The sequence below is a fragment of the Schistocerca nitens genome, chromosome 2 (genome assembly GCF_023898315.1).
Source record: "Schistocerca nitens isolate TAMUIC-IGC-003100 chromosome 2, iqSchNite1.1, whole genome shotgun sequence".
NCBI lineage: Eukaryota > Metazoa > Arthropoda > Insecta > Orthoptera > Acrididae > Schistocerca > Schistocerca nitens.
The window spans coordinates 703,502,488-703,519,111 of NC_064615.1; the positions used below are offsets into that span (position 1 = coordinate 703,502,488).

General features: G+C 43.0%; 1 protein-coding gene across 1 annotated transcript in view; it reads right to left on the reverse strand.

Annotated features, from left to right (window-relative positions):
• LOC126235275 (gastrin/cholecystokinin type B receptor-like) overlaps positions 1–16,624 on the reverse strand; it is a 118,788-nt gene that overhangs the window by 84,996 nt on the left and 17,168 nt on the right. The window contains exon 2 of the mRNA XM_049944004.1: positions 9,033–9,123. Coding sequence (XP_049799961.1) covers positions 9,033–9,095 — 63 coding nt within the window. The 5' untranslated portion in view covers positions 9,096–9,123. The remainder of the gene's footprint in view (positions 1–9,032; positions 9,124–16,624) is intronic.

A 16,624-nucleotide genomic window follows, 5' to 3' on the forward strand; every position in this document is an offset into this window, starting at 1 on the left:
AGTCCTCCATGGGCTGGAGTGCCTTCAACAGAGGGGAGACTGAAAATGGGGGAGAACAAAGCGGTCATGGGGACGCAGCTTTGTTTCCTGAAGACAGAAGATGACCGGCGAGTAGCATCGTAAGAGGATCGACAATTCATCCCGATTGGCTCGAATGCCGCGGATATTCCAGCGGATAATGGACATAGGGTGAACAGAAAATGGAGGAATGTGACCAAGGTTGCCGTCAACTCAACGACTGCTCAGAGCTTGCGACCGACAGCATGGAATGGCATTCAGCCGAAGGCAGAAGATCCTGATCCATAGGTTGTTCAGGAGCAGCTCCTACCACCAGCGATCGGCTGGTTGATCGGCCGCCAGCAGTGCGCCTCGGCGACACAGAAGACGGCCGAGGGCGATTTCCGCCAGGTGGTGCTGTAGATGGGACATGCCTTGGCGGAGAAGAGATGAACTGGGTTTCTTAGTAGCCTTCTTGGAAATATGATGTTTAGATGAAGGAGGAACCGATGGTTGTGAAGTTGGGATACGTAAAAAATCTTCACGGGTATGCTCTTTTTTCGAAGTCTTGGTGTCTGACTTTTGGGCTCGAGATTTAGCAGAACCCGATGAAGGGTGAGCTGGCCGATCTGACGACCGTGGCACTAAAGGTGAGGTCGCAAGTCTGCGTGGTCACCTCCTTTGTTGGCCGAGGAGAAGCAAGGACAGTGCTGTATTTTCCTGTCTGAGGCACGGTGGGCTGTCGACTGGCGAATAATTTTCGAGCAGCAAAAGTCGAAACCTTTTCCTTCACTCTGATTTCCTGGATGAGCTTTTCGTCTTTTTAAAACGGGGCAATCTCGAGAGGAAGCAGCATGGTCACCCATACAGTTGATGCAGCGAGGGGATGGAGGTGGACAAGCACCCTCATGGGCATCCTTGCCACACGTAACGCATTTGGCCAGATTGGAACAGGACTGGCTGGTGTGATTGAACCGCTGACACTGATAGCAACGCGTAGGGTTTGGGACGTAAGGGCGAACAGAAATTATCGCATGGCCTGCTTTGATTTTCTATGGGAGTTGAACTTTGTCAAATGTCAAGAAGACAGTGCGGGTTGGAATGATGTTAGTGTCACCCCTTTTCATAACTCTATGAACAGCCCTTACACCCTGGTCAGACAGGTAGTGCTGAATTTCGTCGTCAGACATTCCATCGAGGGAGCGTGTATAAACGTCTCCACGCGAGGAATTTAAAGGACGGTGCGGTTCCACCCGGACAGGGAATGTGTGGAGAAGTGAAGTACGCAGCAATTTTTGTTCCTGGAGGGCACTGACTGTTTCTAACAACAAGGTGCCATTCCGTAATCTGGAACAAGACTTTACAGGACCTGCAATTGCGTCGACACCTTTCTGAATAATGAAAGGGTTGACCGTGGAGAAGTCATGACCTTCATCAGAGCGAGAAACAACAAGGAACTGTGGCAACGATGGAAGAACTGTCTGTGGCCGAGACTCAGTGAACTTACACTTGTGAGCAGACATAGTGGAAGGTGAGGAAACCATTGCGACAGAATCCCCCATGATTACCGGCGTCTCCGATGGCGTGCTCCTCCCTTGTGGGGGCCCTCTCTGAGGGCACTCCCACCTTAGGTGATTGTTCACACCTCACGACAAACGGACGGAGGGGCCAATCGGCACTTTCGGAAGGTATCAGCTCGGGTAATCGCCCCTCCCTGGGCCTGGCCGTTACCATGAGGTACATACGTGTCCTACCTGTTTACCCGGGGTGGGGAATTACGCGTTACCACATCACCGGCTATGCACAAAAATGCGTGGGTTGGCCTTCAGACACGCCCAGGGAGGAAGAAAGAGAAAGGGAAAAACAAAGAAAGGGAAAGGAAAGAAGAGAGGTCTCAAACACCGCAGTGGAGAAAAGGGTAAAGAGAAGAGGTAAGGAAAAGAGAAGGACAAAGGAAGGATGAAGACATACAAGCAGGGAAGGTGAAGAATGCGTTACATTTACGAGCGTCCGTCTCCGGACATAGGCACAAACCATACTCCCAGAGGGGGAGAAAGGGAACGAAAGAGCCAGAGGTGAGGGGAGGGGGGGCGAAGATGGGGGATAGGGAAGGATGCGGAAAGGGAAGGTATGCAGCCCGGAAAGGAAGGAAGGCCACATTAGCTCGGGGTCCCGTGCTCGCTACGCATGTATCCACAAAAGAGTTGTGGACCCCCTGGGGGGACTACTGGATTTGCTTTTCATGTCAGGGTTTTCATGGAAGATGTTGGATTTGCCTGACACCTTACACGCTAGCAGCAACTTGATGGTGTACTCAGGTTTATTGCATGGAAACGTACCTACTTCTGTTATACACAAACCTTCTGTAACATATCAGTTACATCTATCTGCCTATACTTTCTTATAGATGCGCTTAGAAAACTAAGCCTTGTAAACAGCGAATAATCGAAATTTATAGAAAAACTAAGAGACTTCAGTGTAAGCACTCGATACAGGAGAGTGATGAAACCAAAGATACACTTAGAAAAAACATCATGCAGAGGGAGTAATCGGAAGTTGCGGTAGAACCTGTAGGACTTCAATGTAAACACTAGATGCAGAAGAGAGACGATACATCTACATCTACATCTACATCTACATACATACTCCGCAATCCACAATACGGTGCGTGGTGGAGGGTACCTCTTACCATAACTAGCATCTTCTCTCCTGGTTCCACTCCCAAACAGAACGAGGGAAAAATGACTGCCTATATGCCTCTGTACGAGCCCTAATCTTATCTTATGTTTGTGGTCTTTCCGCGAAATGTAAGTTGGTGGCAGTAAAATTGTACTGCAGTCAGCCTCAAATGCTGGTTCTCTAAATTTCCCCAGTAGCGATTCACGAAAAGAGCGCCTCCTTTCCTCCAGAGATACCCACCCGAGTTCTTGAAGCATTTCCGTAACACTCGCTAGATGATCAAACCTACCAGTAACAAATCTAGCAGCCCGCCTCTGAATTGCTTCTATGTCCTCCCCCAATCCGATCTGATAGGGATCCCAAATGCTCGAGCAGTACTCAAGAATAGGTCGTATTCGTGTTTTATAAGCGGTCTCCTTTACAGATGAACCACATCTTCCCAAAATTCTACCAATGGACCGAAGACGACTATCCGCCTTCCCCACAACTGACATTACATGCTAGTCCCACTTCATATCGCTCTGCAATGTTATGCCCAAATATTTAATCGACGTGACTGTGTCAAGCGCTACACTACTAATGGAGTATTCAGACATTACAGGATTCTTTTTCCTATTCATCTGCATTAATTTACATTTATCTATATTTAGAGTTAGCTGACATTCTTTACACCTATCACAAATCCTGTCCAAGTCATCTTGTATCCTCCTAAAGTCACTCAACGACGACACCTTCCCGTACACCACAGCATCAGCAAACAGCCGGACATTGCTATCCACCCTATCCAAAAGATCATTTATGTAGATAGAAGGCCGGCCGGACTGGCCGTGCGGTTCTGGGCGCTACAGTTTGGAACCGAGCGATCGCTACGGTCGCAGGTTCGAATCCGGCCTCGGGCATGGATGTGTGTGATGTCCTTAGGTTAGTTAGGTTTAAGTAGTTCTAACTTGTAGAAGTTAAGTCCCATAGTGCTCAGAGCCATTTGAACCATTTGATCCGATGTTAAGGATATTGGTCTGTAATTTTGAGGATCCCTGCCTTTCTTATATACAGGCGTCACTGGTGCTTTTTTCCAGTCCCTCGGGACTTTGCGTTGGGCAAGAGATTCGCGATAAATGCAAGCTAAGTAAGGAGCCAATGCAGTAGAGTACTCTCTATAAAACCGATTTGGAATCCCATCAGGACCAGGCGATTTATTTATTTTCAACCCATTCAGCTGCTTCACAACCCCAGGGATGTGCTTTAACACTGGAAAGTCAAGACATTCTACAGATTTTGATCAAGACGAAACTGCCGTATTCCACAACATATGTACAACTGTATCACGAATAGGCACATTGGAACATATCGAAGAAATATAAAAAACCTATGCCTATATCATACTCGTATAATGTGGAACTATCCGGTGTTAAAATACGTGCTCTAAAGGGTCAAGTATCTGGAGTATTGCATCAATTTTATGTAGACGCTAACCACCTCACGGATGTGTATATAACACAAGATCTTAAAAAGTTTCATTGTCTTTTTGCCTTAATTTTTATTTCATAATTGATAATGTAATGCTGCGTAAAAAAGAAAAAAAACAATATTTTAATTGTAAAGAACACCATTTTGGTATGTGATCAAAGATTGCAATTATCAACCCGAAACTTCCAGAAGTTGTCAGAGTGGTTAACGCAAACAAAGTCACTGAGAATAAATGGAAGATGGCTGTTCTTTTATCTTCTTGTTGTGTTATCACTTTGTTGTTGTTGAGAGCTCGAGCTGACGAGATGTAATTGTCATAGTTGTAATAATATTTGTTCGATAGAGGTTATTTAAATTTATCTGTTGTGTCGGCTCAGTTTTGATTCAAGCCATTATCTTGTCTTTTAATCAATTATGTTAATATTTCTGAATGTTACAACAAGAAAAATAGGCTGATTCTTCGGGCACGAACGAGGGGACATAACTAGAGTCCTTTCGTCAATTAGTTTTCAACTGAGTGCCCCGAAACCACACAGACATTTATTCCGATTTTTTTTTGTCGGTCTGAAACAATTTACAAATAAAACTGCACTGACCTTATCGGATTCTGTTTCCGAAGAATGATGTTTGCCAGCCAAAGCAATGACCTAATACAACGCAGATCTGCTAGTACACTACAAGAGGTTGGATTTTTATAAGGTAAATTGTGGTAAAAGCCGAGAATGTTCCTGTGACGCTCTACGTCGTGCACTTCTTAGCAAAATTATCCATCCTCAATGAGGCTTGCCTCCACATCGCGTCAGTTGTAATGTTCTATATTGCCCCACTTGTAAACTGTTAAATTGTTGCCGCACTTCGAGAAACGCCTCATCTGGCTCTCATTACAAAACGTGGAGTAACGTCTCGATTTGCCTGTGGTTTTTAACAAAATTGAGATGTATGACGAACTTACATAAAATCCATGACTTCCGCGTGGAAGAAGACTACCAAGGAAGCAGTAATGTTACTGTAAACTACGACAAAACTGTTACATCTTCCTTGGGTAAGGATCGTGGTATTACGATATTATACGCTACGATTTCTCTCTGTGGAATGAGCTGTTTATTTGACCCCGCGGAAGTCTGTCTAAATGTACTAAGCAATAAACAGCACTTTTTTCAGATACGGTCGCAGCACTCTGTACAAGTCACGTCCCCTCCCTCCCCTTCCCCAAAGGGGTGGAATGAGTTATAAACCATGCGCTGACAAAGACTCCAATTCACTTATAGTGTATTACAACAGTGGTGGGTCTCTTCGCCTATTTATATGTTATACGTGACACATACCTGTGTCAAGATTCATGTAGCACTCAGCCATCCTCTACAATTCGCTATCAGATACAAACTACAGGAGAACCTATTTCAACGTAAAAATTCATTTATTTCAAAGCAAAACTGAAAAAAATCGATTTGCATTTCTGCTCGACGCTACAGTTCGTCAAATGGCCGGCCATTGTGGCCGAGCGGTTCTAGGCGCTTCAGTCCGGAACAGCGCGACCGCTACGGTCGCAGGTTCGAATCCTGCCTCGGGCATAGACGTGTGTGATGTCCTTAGGTTAGTTAGGTTTAAGTAGTTCTAAGTTCTAGGGGACTGATGGCCTCAGATGTTAAGTCCCATAGTGCTCAGAGCCATTTGAACCATTTGAAGTTCGTCAAATGAAGATGTATGTGAAGTACAGGATTTCTCCGTTAAGGTAGGTTGCTCGAATTTTACTTAAGGCCCTATATCACACTTATATTTCTAAAGAATCAAATACTATAAAGGACACCCAGCTATACAGGAATGTAGCTTCAGCTGTACTTTCTCATAACCACACCCTGTATATCCTCGAATCACATGCAAACAAAATCATACATTATTTCTACTTTACTATTCTCACACAACTGCTATCGTTCTTGGTATTGCAGCTAGTCTTTCATTGTTTTTGATATAAGGAATCACTTAAGAATCTAATGTCAGTCAGAAAACTAGATAGTTTTATGCTTATAAGTTGGTGGTGTGACATAACATTACTTCCGGTTATGACTCCTAAATTTAGGACACATTCGGGACCATTGATGAAACTGTGTCACGTAAGTGATTGGTTCGTGATGTTTTCGATGTGCACCCGTTTGCCAGAACCCTTACTGCTCTAACGATACAAACACAAATTAATGTATGTAGAAATCTGCTTCAATCCCACTATGCTATAAGCAACAAGCCTCCAGAAATGGTAGCAACTGTGAAATTCCTGGACGTATATCAGGGTCCTAACTGCTTTAATGCTACAAACACATAACAGTGTATGTGGAAAGCAACCAAGGGGCCATTCTCCACCTCTCTTACTGTTCAGTAGCGTTATCCATCAGGTGTGTGGGCGATTCTGTAGGTTTCTGGCCGGTGCGTCATGTCTGCTAGTTAGGACCTGCCATGTCTTATCGACAGTGCAGCTTCTGACGTGGGTGGGCAGCATCTGGTGGCAGGGAGCTGTTGCAGCAGTAGATCTTCAGCTGGCTATCTGGGGAGCTGCATGTGAGCACGGAAATCATTAATGCAGGACGCCACATCGTATTCTTTTCAGTTTGTTTCCAACAAACTGCTTGCCTATCCTATTACCATCATTTGCTGGTTGTGGTGGTGGGTGGGAGGTAATTATGTGTGTGTGTGTATTTGTGCCTATTTGCATTTTCTGCCGTTATTAACGAGTCTACCATTATCCTATAGTAGCAGTCTCCTCTAAGGCAGTCTTCTAGTTTTGCCATTGTTTTTAACACACCTCTAATGCTGGGATAAGTTCATTGTAAAAAATCGAATACTTGGCAAATAGGGAGAGTTTATTTGTGTAAACAATGCACTGCAGTAATTGTTGAATACCCAAATCTGGAACTTTGATTGACAAACTTGAAAAGTGTGTTTTTGACTACTGAGGGAAAATTGGTCATAAATGTAACAAATTAACCCAAAATTGTAAAACAGCAATGGTAGGTGGTTATACGTTAGAGTGCTTGCAGAAAATTCCACTGTTTATAATATACTGTGATTTCATTTGTTTAAACACACTAATACTGCAGAGACAAGTTCATTACAGTGAAACACACACTTGATACGCAATGAGAGTTCATTTGTTTAAATAATGCACTGTATATTGGATACATTCATTATTTTCCTTTTTTTGTAATTTCAGCTAACATTGTAGGGTAAAATAATTTATACATAAGCAAACCATTCAATGAATTTCTTATCAAGAAGTCTTCCGATGAGCAAGCTTTGTAAGCACATGCCATACATTTCCTAAAAATCCATTCACATACTTGCAACACTTGAGACACTCTTTCGCAGCACACTGATGGCTGAGCTAACAAGCCAAATTTTGAACTCCACTTCTCGGTATTCCCATACATTGTTAAATACTATCACTGTTCTCGGGTAGTCACCTACTCATACTGTCTCGTAATTTAGTAACACAGGAGAACTGAACATTGTAGATATGTCTGAAAAAATGTGACATAATACACATTCATAGCGTGAACGCATTACATTCATACCACTATACTGACGATTTTCGATCCTTAACAGTATGTTGAGCCTACGATCTAAGAACAAACAACCAAACGTATACTACCACTCACACTTGGACTGTACATTATGGAGGATAACATCACATTAATGGCCGATTTATACCATGTTAGCTGTCTGACGGGCGGTACCGTCGATGGCGACAATATGAACTCATTGCCTGGGAACAGTGCCGCGTATCAGGTTGGCCGTCGCTGTGGATCGCCGCTGTGGTGGTGCTGCTGTTGATGTCGCTGCTTCTGATGTTGCTGCTGCTGATGTTGCTGCTGCCGAGGTGCAGACGTCGGCTGCGTTTCCTGATCTCATAATTTAAGTATGCGCCACTTCTATGGTGCAGGCAACAGAGACTTCAACAACTATGCGTCACGTCCCAACATTTCAGCTAGTGCTGATTCCCACCCTACTGCACCTGGGAGGCACTACACTTTCTGAGAAGAAAAATCGTATGTATGTGCAAAAAGTACGTAGAATATTAATATATGAATAATAATGAGAGATGTGGATGGATTGATATTTATGAGAACATCCAATTATACAGTGCAAACAGATCGAATTATGAGACTCACTCAATTGAACTAGTGAGAGGAAGGGAAATGTAGTGGGAGCGGAACTTTATTTTCCCGCCATTTTTATGTTATTCTATTGACCTAGATCAGTGTCATACAACTACCCTAGAGGCGCTGGCGGCGGAATGGGGGTTATCTTGATACGTGATAAGTATTAGGTGACATCACGACCTTGAATATAACACACGCAATTGCCTTAGAGGCGTGGGCGGTGACCTTGACTTATCGTTATCTCGGCTCGTAGGTACTTGTGCTACTACACATACCTTACACGAAATATTTTATTCGACGTAGTCTGTAGCTCCTAAAATAATTACTATTCTTCCTGGAGCATACAGTATAGCCGACTCACTACGTGAAGGATTCACCAGTGTTGCTAGGCAGGGTTGCAAAGGGAGACGACCGCTAGATTCAAGAGTCTGGTTCTCCCAGCGGTGGACGGTTTCAATAGCACGGCTAATGCAAAAGAATTCTTCCCACGAAGAAAAAGGAGAGTATCAAAACATTTTTACATTCTGGCTTTCATTGTCGTGGATTATAGCACGGGAAGACTAATACAAATGCTTTGTTTGTTTGATCATGATCCAGCAGAACTACAGAACATAAACGCATTGTAAATTTTAAGTACATCGTACCATGTTTAATAGTGTTAACGACACGGGATGCTTTACACATCCTAAACTGTGAAGTATTAAAAAATATGAAAGAGCAATTACGTGTGTCACTTACCGTTGCAATGGGTCCGTTGTAAATAGCGACTTTTTCACTGTCAATGATTGCGTCTGGAGACATTGCAGTAGTCACGAATCTCCGACGTGATCTGTGAAGCAGACAAAAGACCGTAGTTTCAAGACAACCCATCCGGACTGAAGACCACATCATATTTTAAAACAATTAAAGTATATCCTAATGAAGGGCACTTGCACTAGTTGCCAGAAAGTTTATCTATAGTATGGTTTACATGCTGTGCGAATTTTTATGAAAATAAAAAAATCAGAAGTAGTAGCGAAAACTTTGGACACGTGTACAGCCTACTAGAGTAGCTGCTTTCCTCTGTCTCTGGACTGCAGAGGCGTATTCTGGACTTTGACCAGACCTGTTTCCTGCTGACTTGCTTGGAGACGTGCCCACATATACCGTCCTAAGTGCTTCTGAGGCTGATGCAGGAATAACTCTGAGCATTGTGCTGTTAAGGGGCTAAGTTAGGGTAAAAACGTTTTTAACCTAATGTTTTTATTGGCTTAAAATGTTCTTTAGTATGTTATAAATGTTAAAAGTGTGATAAAACTGCAATTTACTGCGTGGATGTCTGCACCATCCGAGCGCCCGAATGCAACCGCTCCAATACTATAATAGTTACCGTTGGGACGGGGGTCCTGTTAGTTTCGGATAGCGTCACAGAGGACGTTATTACCTAATAAAATGCTATTCTCAACAAGATTTCTCCTCGTAACATGATTCGTTTATGGTAAACACCACAAAAGAGCGTGCTTGTCTTGCGCCTGGTTAACTTTTCACTTCGCTTGTTTTTATACGAAGTAAAATGTGAGTGCTTGAAATTGACAAACACTCGTATTTATACGGCTAGAAAAGGTTCGAAAAGTAAACCCAGCCCCGCAAAAAACGCTTCCATTCTTAAGCGGAAGTCAGTTAATCGATATTATTTCGTCAAAAGCAGTGTGTTTCGACATCGTCGAAAAAATGGCCAATTGTACGGTGCTGGCACTGTCTATTAAAGGTTTTCTTCAATTTCAACATTAAAAAATACAAGTTGAAATTTTAAACGCTTGTATTTCCAAAACAGCAGTTTTGAAATGGCGGGAGCTATAACTCATGAAATACACTTGCGGTTACTTCACATCTTTTTGTAACTTGTGGGTAGTCTTATTTTTCAGTGTAGTACGGAGGATTTCTGCGATATATTTCAATTTCGATTTCTGGTGCGTGTTTTTATAACGACCTATTTGTTGAATAATTGACTTTTCTTCAGAGTACCACCACTTTTCTAAAAGCATTTTTTTTTCAATACTCCTACTTGCTACGCTAGACAACATAGGCAGTTTTAAAGCCGTTTTTGAAATTTTTTACTAAGCTGGCAATTGTGAAGTTCACAGCTCCCCCCAACCGCCTCGCACTCCGCGAAGGCCTTTCGTCGATGCCGTGTAGTGCCCCCGTGGGGCAAGTTTTTTACGTTACAAACATACGTAATAGCGTGTACAAAAAGGTCTAAGGTTAGATTTATAATTTGTTATTTTATTGAAAAAATTAATACCGGTTCCAAAATCGAGCGTCACCCTCTTCTATCCCCTAACTGCTCACCACAGTTCGTGAAAACTCCTGTGCTTTTTCTACTGGCTTTCGTTTGGTTCTTGTCGTGAGCTGTCCTGGTTTATTTCGCTGGCTGTTATTCGGCCCACGCCCCTTATGTTGCCGGCCGCTGTGGAAGAGCGGTTCTTATCGCTTCAGTCTGAAACCGCGCGACCGCTACGGTCGCAGGTTCGACTCTTGCCTCGGGCATGGATGTGTGTGATGTCCTTAGGTTAGTTACACTACTGGCCATTAAAATTGCTACACCAAGAAGAAATGCAGATGATAAACGGGTATTCAATAGACAAATATATTATACCACAACTGACATGTGTCTACATTTTCACGCAATTTGGGTGCATAGATCCTGAGAAATCAGTACCCAGAAAAACCACCTCTAGCCGTAATAACGGCCTTGATACGCCTGGGCATTGAGTCGAACAGAGCTTGGATGCCCATGCAGCTTCAACACTATACCACAGTTCATCAAGAGTAGTGACTGGCGTATTGTGACGAGCCAGTTGCTCGGCCACCATTGACCAGACGTTTTCAATTGGTGAGAGATCTGGAGATTGTGCTGGCCAGGGCAGCAGTCGAACATTTTCTGTATCCAGAAAGGCCCGTACAGGACCTGCAACATGCGGTCGTGCATTACCCTGCTGAAATGTTGGGTTTCGCAAGGATCGAATGAAGGGTAGAGCCACGGGTCTTAACACATCAGAAATGTAACGTCCACTGTTCAAAGTGCCGTCAATGCGAACAAGAGGTGTCCGAGACGTGTAACCAATGGCACCCCATACCATCACGCCGGGTGATACGCCAGTATGGCGATGACGAATACACACTTCCAATGTGCGTTCATCGCGATGTCGCCAAACACGGATGTAACCGTCATGAAGCTGGATTCATCCGAAAAAAATAACGTTTTGCCATTCGTGCACCCAGATTCGTCGTTGAGTATACCATCGCAGGTGCTCCTGTCTGTGATGCAGCGTCAAGGGTAACCGCAGCCATGGTCTCCGAGCTGATAGTCCATGCTCCCGAAAACGTCGTCGAACTGTTCGTGCAGATGGTTGTTGTCTTGCAAACGCCCCCATCGTTGACTCAGGGATCGAGACGTGGCTGCACGATCCGTTACAGCCATGCGGATAAGATGCCTGTCATCTCGACTGCTAGTGATACGAGGCTGTTGGGATCCAGCACGGCGTTCCGTATTACCCTCCTGAACCCACCGATTACATATTCTGCTAACAGTCATTGGATCTCGACCAACGCGAGCACCAATGTGGCGATACGATAAACCGCAATCGCGATAGGCTACAATCCGACCTTTATCAAAGTCGGAAACGTGATGGTACGCATTTCTCCTCCTTACACGAGGCATCACGACAACGTTTCACCAGGCAACGCCGGTCAACTGCTGTTTGTGTATGAGAAATCGGTTGCAAACTTTCCTCATGTCAGCACGTTGTAGGTGTCGCCACCGGCGCCAACTTTGTGTGAATGCTCTGAAAAGCTGATCATTTGCATATCGCAGCATCTTCTTCCTGTCGGTTGTATTTCACGTCTGTAGCACGTCATCTTCGAGGTGTAGCAATTTTAATGGCCAGTAGTGTAGGTTTAAGTATTTCTAATTTCTAGGGGACTGATGACCTCAGATGTTGAGTGCTCAGAGCCGTTTTTGAACTCTTATGTGGTTCAGCATCCCAATAATAAGAACATGTATGAGTTAAACATTGACTCTCATTCAACAGATGTTTATGAAGGATTTCTTTTATGTACACTATTGGTATAAGTATTCTTCAAGGTTTTGTATTTCAAAAATTTTTTTAATTGTCAATTTACCTTTTTTACTTGCACTACTAGTGCGTGCTTTTGTTTGTTCGGATGTATTAAGCTTTTAATGTCAGTTAAGATCAAAAGGCCCGTGTGTGTTACAGTTTATTTACTCATGTCAATTTCTATTCTGCTAAAGTATTTTCGGGTCGAAAAGACTCAGTTGTCATCCCAAATTTTCTGTCATGTTTGATACTTTATTACGTAACTTGGATGTATTTTCTGTGTGTATGTTTTAGAATCTGTGCTGAATTGTGCAACCGTTCGGGGCGTAGGCTGATCTCAAGCCGCTTACCGTGCGCTATTTAACACAAGCGTTTCAGCGGTATTATGTTTGCATTAGTGCTTGCTCAATTGTAGGTATTTATTTACCAATGTTCGCCATTTGTTTTAAAGCCAGTACAGGAGTATCTGTTATTATGTTTCTTTTTATGTTTTTCTTAAAACAGCTTTATGATCAAAGTGTACGTGTACTGCGGTCCTTGTAAGAGCGATTTCTATGTAAAAGGCCATTGAATTTCAGTTAATGCCACTGAGGCGTTATTCGCTTTTAAAATTGTCTGTACTATTGTAGAAAGTGTAATTTTAAATTCGGCCTGTGTAATCGTAACACGTGGATGCGCTGTTACAAAATTATGATGTGACAAACTTGTGCAAATCAGTTAAAATTTTGTATGAAGGTAGACAAACGCAAGTAACTAAGGGTCGTCCTGTTGTTTTGTGAAAGCGTTAATAGTTGCACGATATAGCGTTCTGTAGCTTCACGTAAAATATACATGAAATCAAAAAAATGGTTCAAATGGCTCTGAGCACTATGCGACTTAACTTCTGAGGTCATCAGTCGCCTAGAACTTAGAACTAATTAAACCTAACTAACCTAAGGACATCACACACATCCATGCCCGAGGCAGGGTTTGAACCTGCGACCGTAGCGGTCACGCGGTTCCAGACTGAAGAGCTTAGAACCACACGGCCACACCGGCCGGCATACATGAAATCAGTTTTACGCTAGTCACACGTGTTGAAACGGTTTAAAGTGATACAGATGATAATAACTAAATATTCGTATAGTAATTTAAATGAGCATTTGCAAAAATATTTCATTGTTCGGATTTTACGTGCAAAAAACCATGCGTATGCACATGGAAATGCGTTTCGTAGAAATGAATTGCAATTTTAGCGTGGCATTTGGATGTAATTGAAGAAACTGACTTTTGCAGTAAATTATCGTTTAGCTGTTTATAAGCTAAAGATATTATTCACCAGTGGCTTCAACTCATCGATAAATCTTCGGACGTCCAAAACAATGCTTGTACCAAACTAGAATTATGAACAGTCCGGTACAAAATGATATACTATCTGATCGAGCGCTTAAAGCTTTATCGATGACCACGCAGAAAATTAATCCCGAAAATTACTGTGAACATAATGGCTCAAATGGTTCAAATGGCTCTGAGCACTATGGGACTCAATTGCTGTGGTCATTAGTCCCCTAGAACTTAGAACTACTTAAACCTAACTAACCTAAGGACATCACACACAACCATGCCCGAGGCAGGATTCGAACCTGCGACCGTAGCAGTCGCACGGTTCCGGACTGCGCGCCTAGAACCGCGAGACCACCGCGGCCGGCTGTGAACATAATTGTCAAGCAAAATATCACCGTATTTCTCACCAATGAAAAACGTTTTGCTGCGTTTTTCATCTAGAACTACTATGCTGTTTTGCATAAAATTTGTTTCTGGACAAAACATTCTTAAGTTCGCCTGTTTTCGTACAAGCTTGAAATGTTGACAGTATTTTATCGTACATACATTATTTCGCAGTTCTTCTGCTTATTTCAGGCAATCATACTTAATTCGGATTGGTTGCTGCAATATTTCGCCCCAAAGTTATTCATGTGGGTTTTTAAAGGCTGTTTCTTCAGTTTCAATTTTTGTTATGGCATACCTTAAATCCCCCCGATGAACCATGGACCTTGCCGTTGGTGGGGAGGCTTGCGTGCCTCAGCGATACAGATGGCCGTACCGTAGGTGCAACCACAACGGAGGGGTATCTGTTGAGAGGCCAGACAAACGTGTGGTTCCTGAAGAGGGGCAGCAGCCTTTTCAGTAGTTGCAGGGGCAACAGTCTGGATGATTGACTGATCTGGCCTTTCAACACTAACCAAAACGGCCTTGCTGTGCTGGTACTGCGAACGGCTGAAAGCAAGGGGAAACTACAGCCGTAATTTTTCCCGAGGGCATGCAGCTTTACTGTATGATTAAATGATGATGGCGTCCTCTTGGGTAAAATATTCCGGAGGTAAAATAGTCCCCCATTCGGATCTCCGGGCGGAGACTACTCAAGAGGACGTCGTTATCAGGAGAAAGAAAACTGGCGTTCTACGGATCGGAGCGCGGAATGTCAGATCTCTTAATCGGGCGGGTAGGTTAGAAAATTTAAAAAGGGATAGGTTAAAGTTAGATATAGTGGGAATTAGTGAAGTTCGGTGGCAGGAGGAACAAGACTTTTGGTCAGGTGATTACAGGGTTATAAATACAAAATCAAATAGGGGTAATGCAGGAGAAGGTTTAATAATGAATAAAAAATTAGGAGTGCGGGTTAGCTACTACAAACAGCATAGTGAACGCATTACTGTGGCCAAGATAGACACAAAGCCCATGCCTACTACAGTAGTACAAGTTTATATGCCAACTAGCTCTGCAGATGATGAAGAAATTTATGAAATGTATGACGAGATAAAAGAAATTATTCAGGTAGTGAAGGGAGACGAAAATTTAATAGTCATGGGTGACTGGAATTCGTCAGTAGGAAAAGGGAGTGAAGGAAACATAGTAGGTGAATATGGATTGGGGGGAAGAAATGAAAGAGGAAGCCGCCTTGTAGAATTTTGCGCAGAACATAACTTAATCATAGCTAACACTTGGTTTAAGAATCATAAAAGAAGGCTGCATACATGGAAGAACCCTGGAGATACTAAAAGGTATCAGATAGATTATATAATGGTAAGACAGTGATTTAGGAACCAGGTTTTAAATTGTAAGACATTTTGAGGGGCAGATGTGGACTCTGACCACAATCTATTGGTTATGAACTGTAGATTAAAACTGAAGAAACTGCAAAAAGGTGGGAATTTAAGGAGATGAGACCTGGACAAACTGAAAGAAGCAGAGGTTGTACGGAGTTTCAGGGAGAGCATAAGGGAACGATTGACAGGAATGGGGGAAGAAATACAGTAGAAGAAGAATGGGTAGCTCTGAGGGATGAAATAGTGAAGGCAGCAGAGGATCAAGTACGTAAAAAGACGAGGGCTAGTAGAAATCCTAGGGTAACAGAAGAAATATTGAATTTAATTGATGAAAGGAGAAAATATAAAAACGCAGTAAATGAAACAGGCAAAAGGGAATACAAACGTCTCAAAAATGAGGTCGACAGGAAGTGCAAAATGGCTAAGCAGGGATGGCTAGAGGACAAATGTAAGGATGTAGAGGCTTATCTCACTAGGGGTAAGATAGATACTGCCTACAGGAAAATTAAAGAGTCCTTTGGAGAAAAGAGAGCCACTTGTATGAATATCAAGAGCTCAGATGGAAACCCAGTTCTAAGCAAAGATGGGAAAGCAGAAAGGTGGAAGGAGTATATAGAGGATCTATACAAGGGCGATGTACTTGAGGACAATATTATGGAAATGGAAGAGGATGTAGATGAAGATAAAATGGGAGATACGATGCTGCGTGAAGAGTTTGACAGAGCACTGAAAGACCTGAGTCGAAACAAGGCCCCGGGAGTAGACAACATTCCATTGGAACTACTGACGGCCTTGGGAGAGCCAGTCCTGACAAAACTCTACCATCTGGTGAGCAAGATGTATGAGACAGGTGAAATACCATCAGACTTCAAGAAGAATATAATAATTCCAATCCCAAAGAAAGCAGGTTTTGACAGATGTGAAAATTACCGGACAATCAGTTTAATAAGCCACAGCTGCAAAATACTAACACGAATTCTTTACAGACGAATGGAAAAACTAGTAGAAGCCGGCCTCGGGGAAGATCAGTTTGGATTCCGTAGAAATACTGGAACACGTGAGGCAATACTGACCTTACGACTTACCTTAGAAGGAAGATTAAAGAAAGGCAAACCTACGTTTCTAGCATTTGTAGACTTAGAGAAAG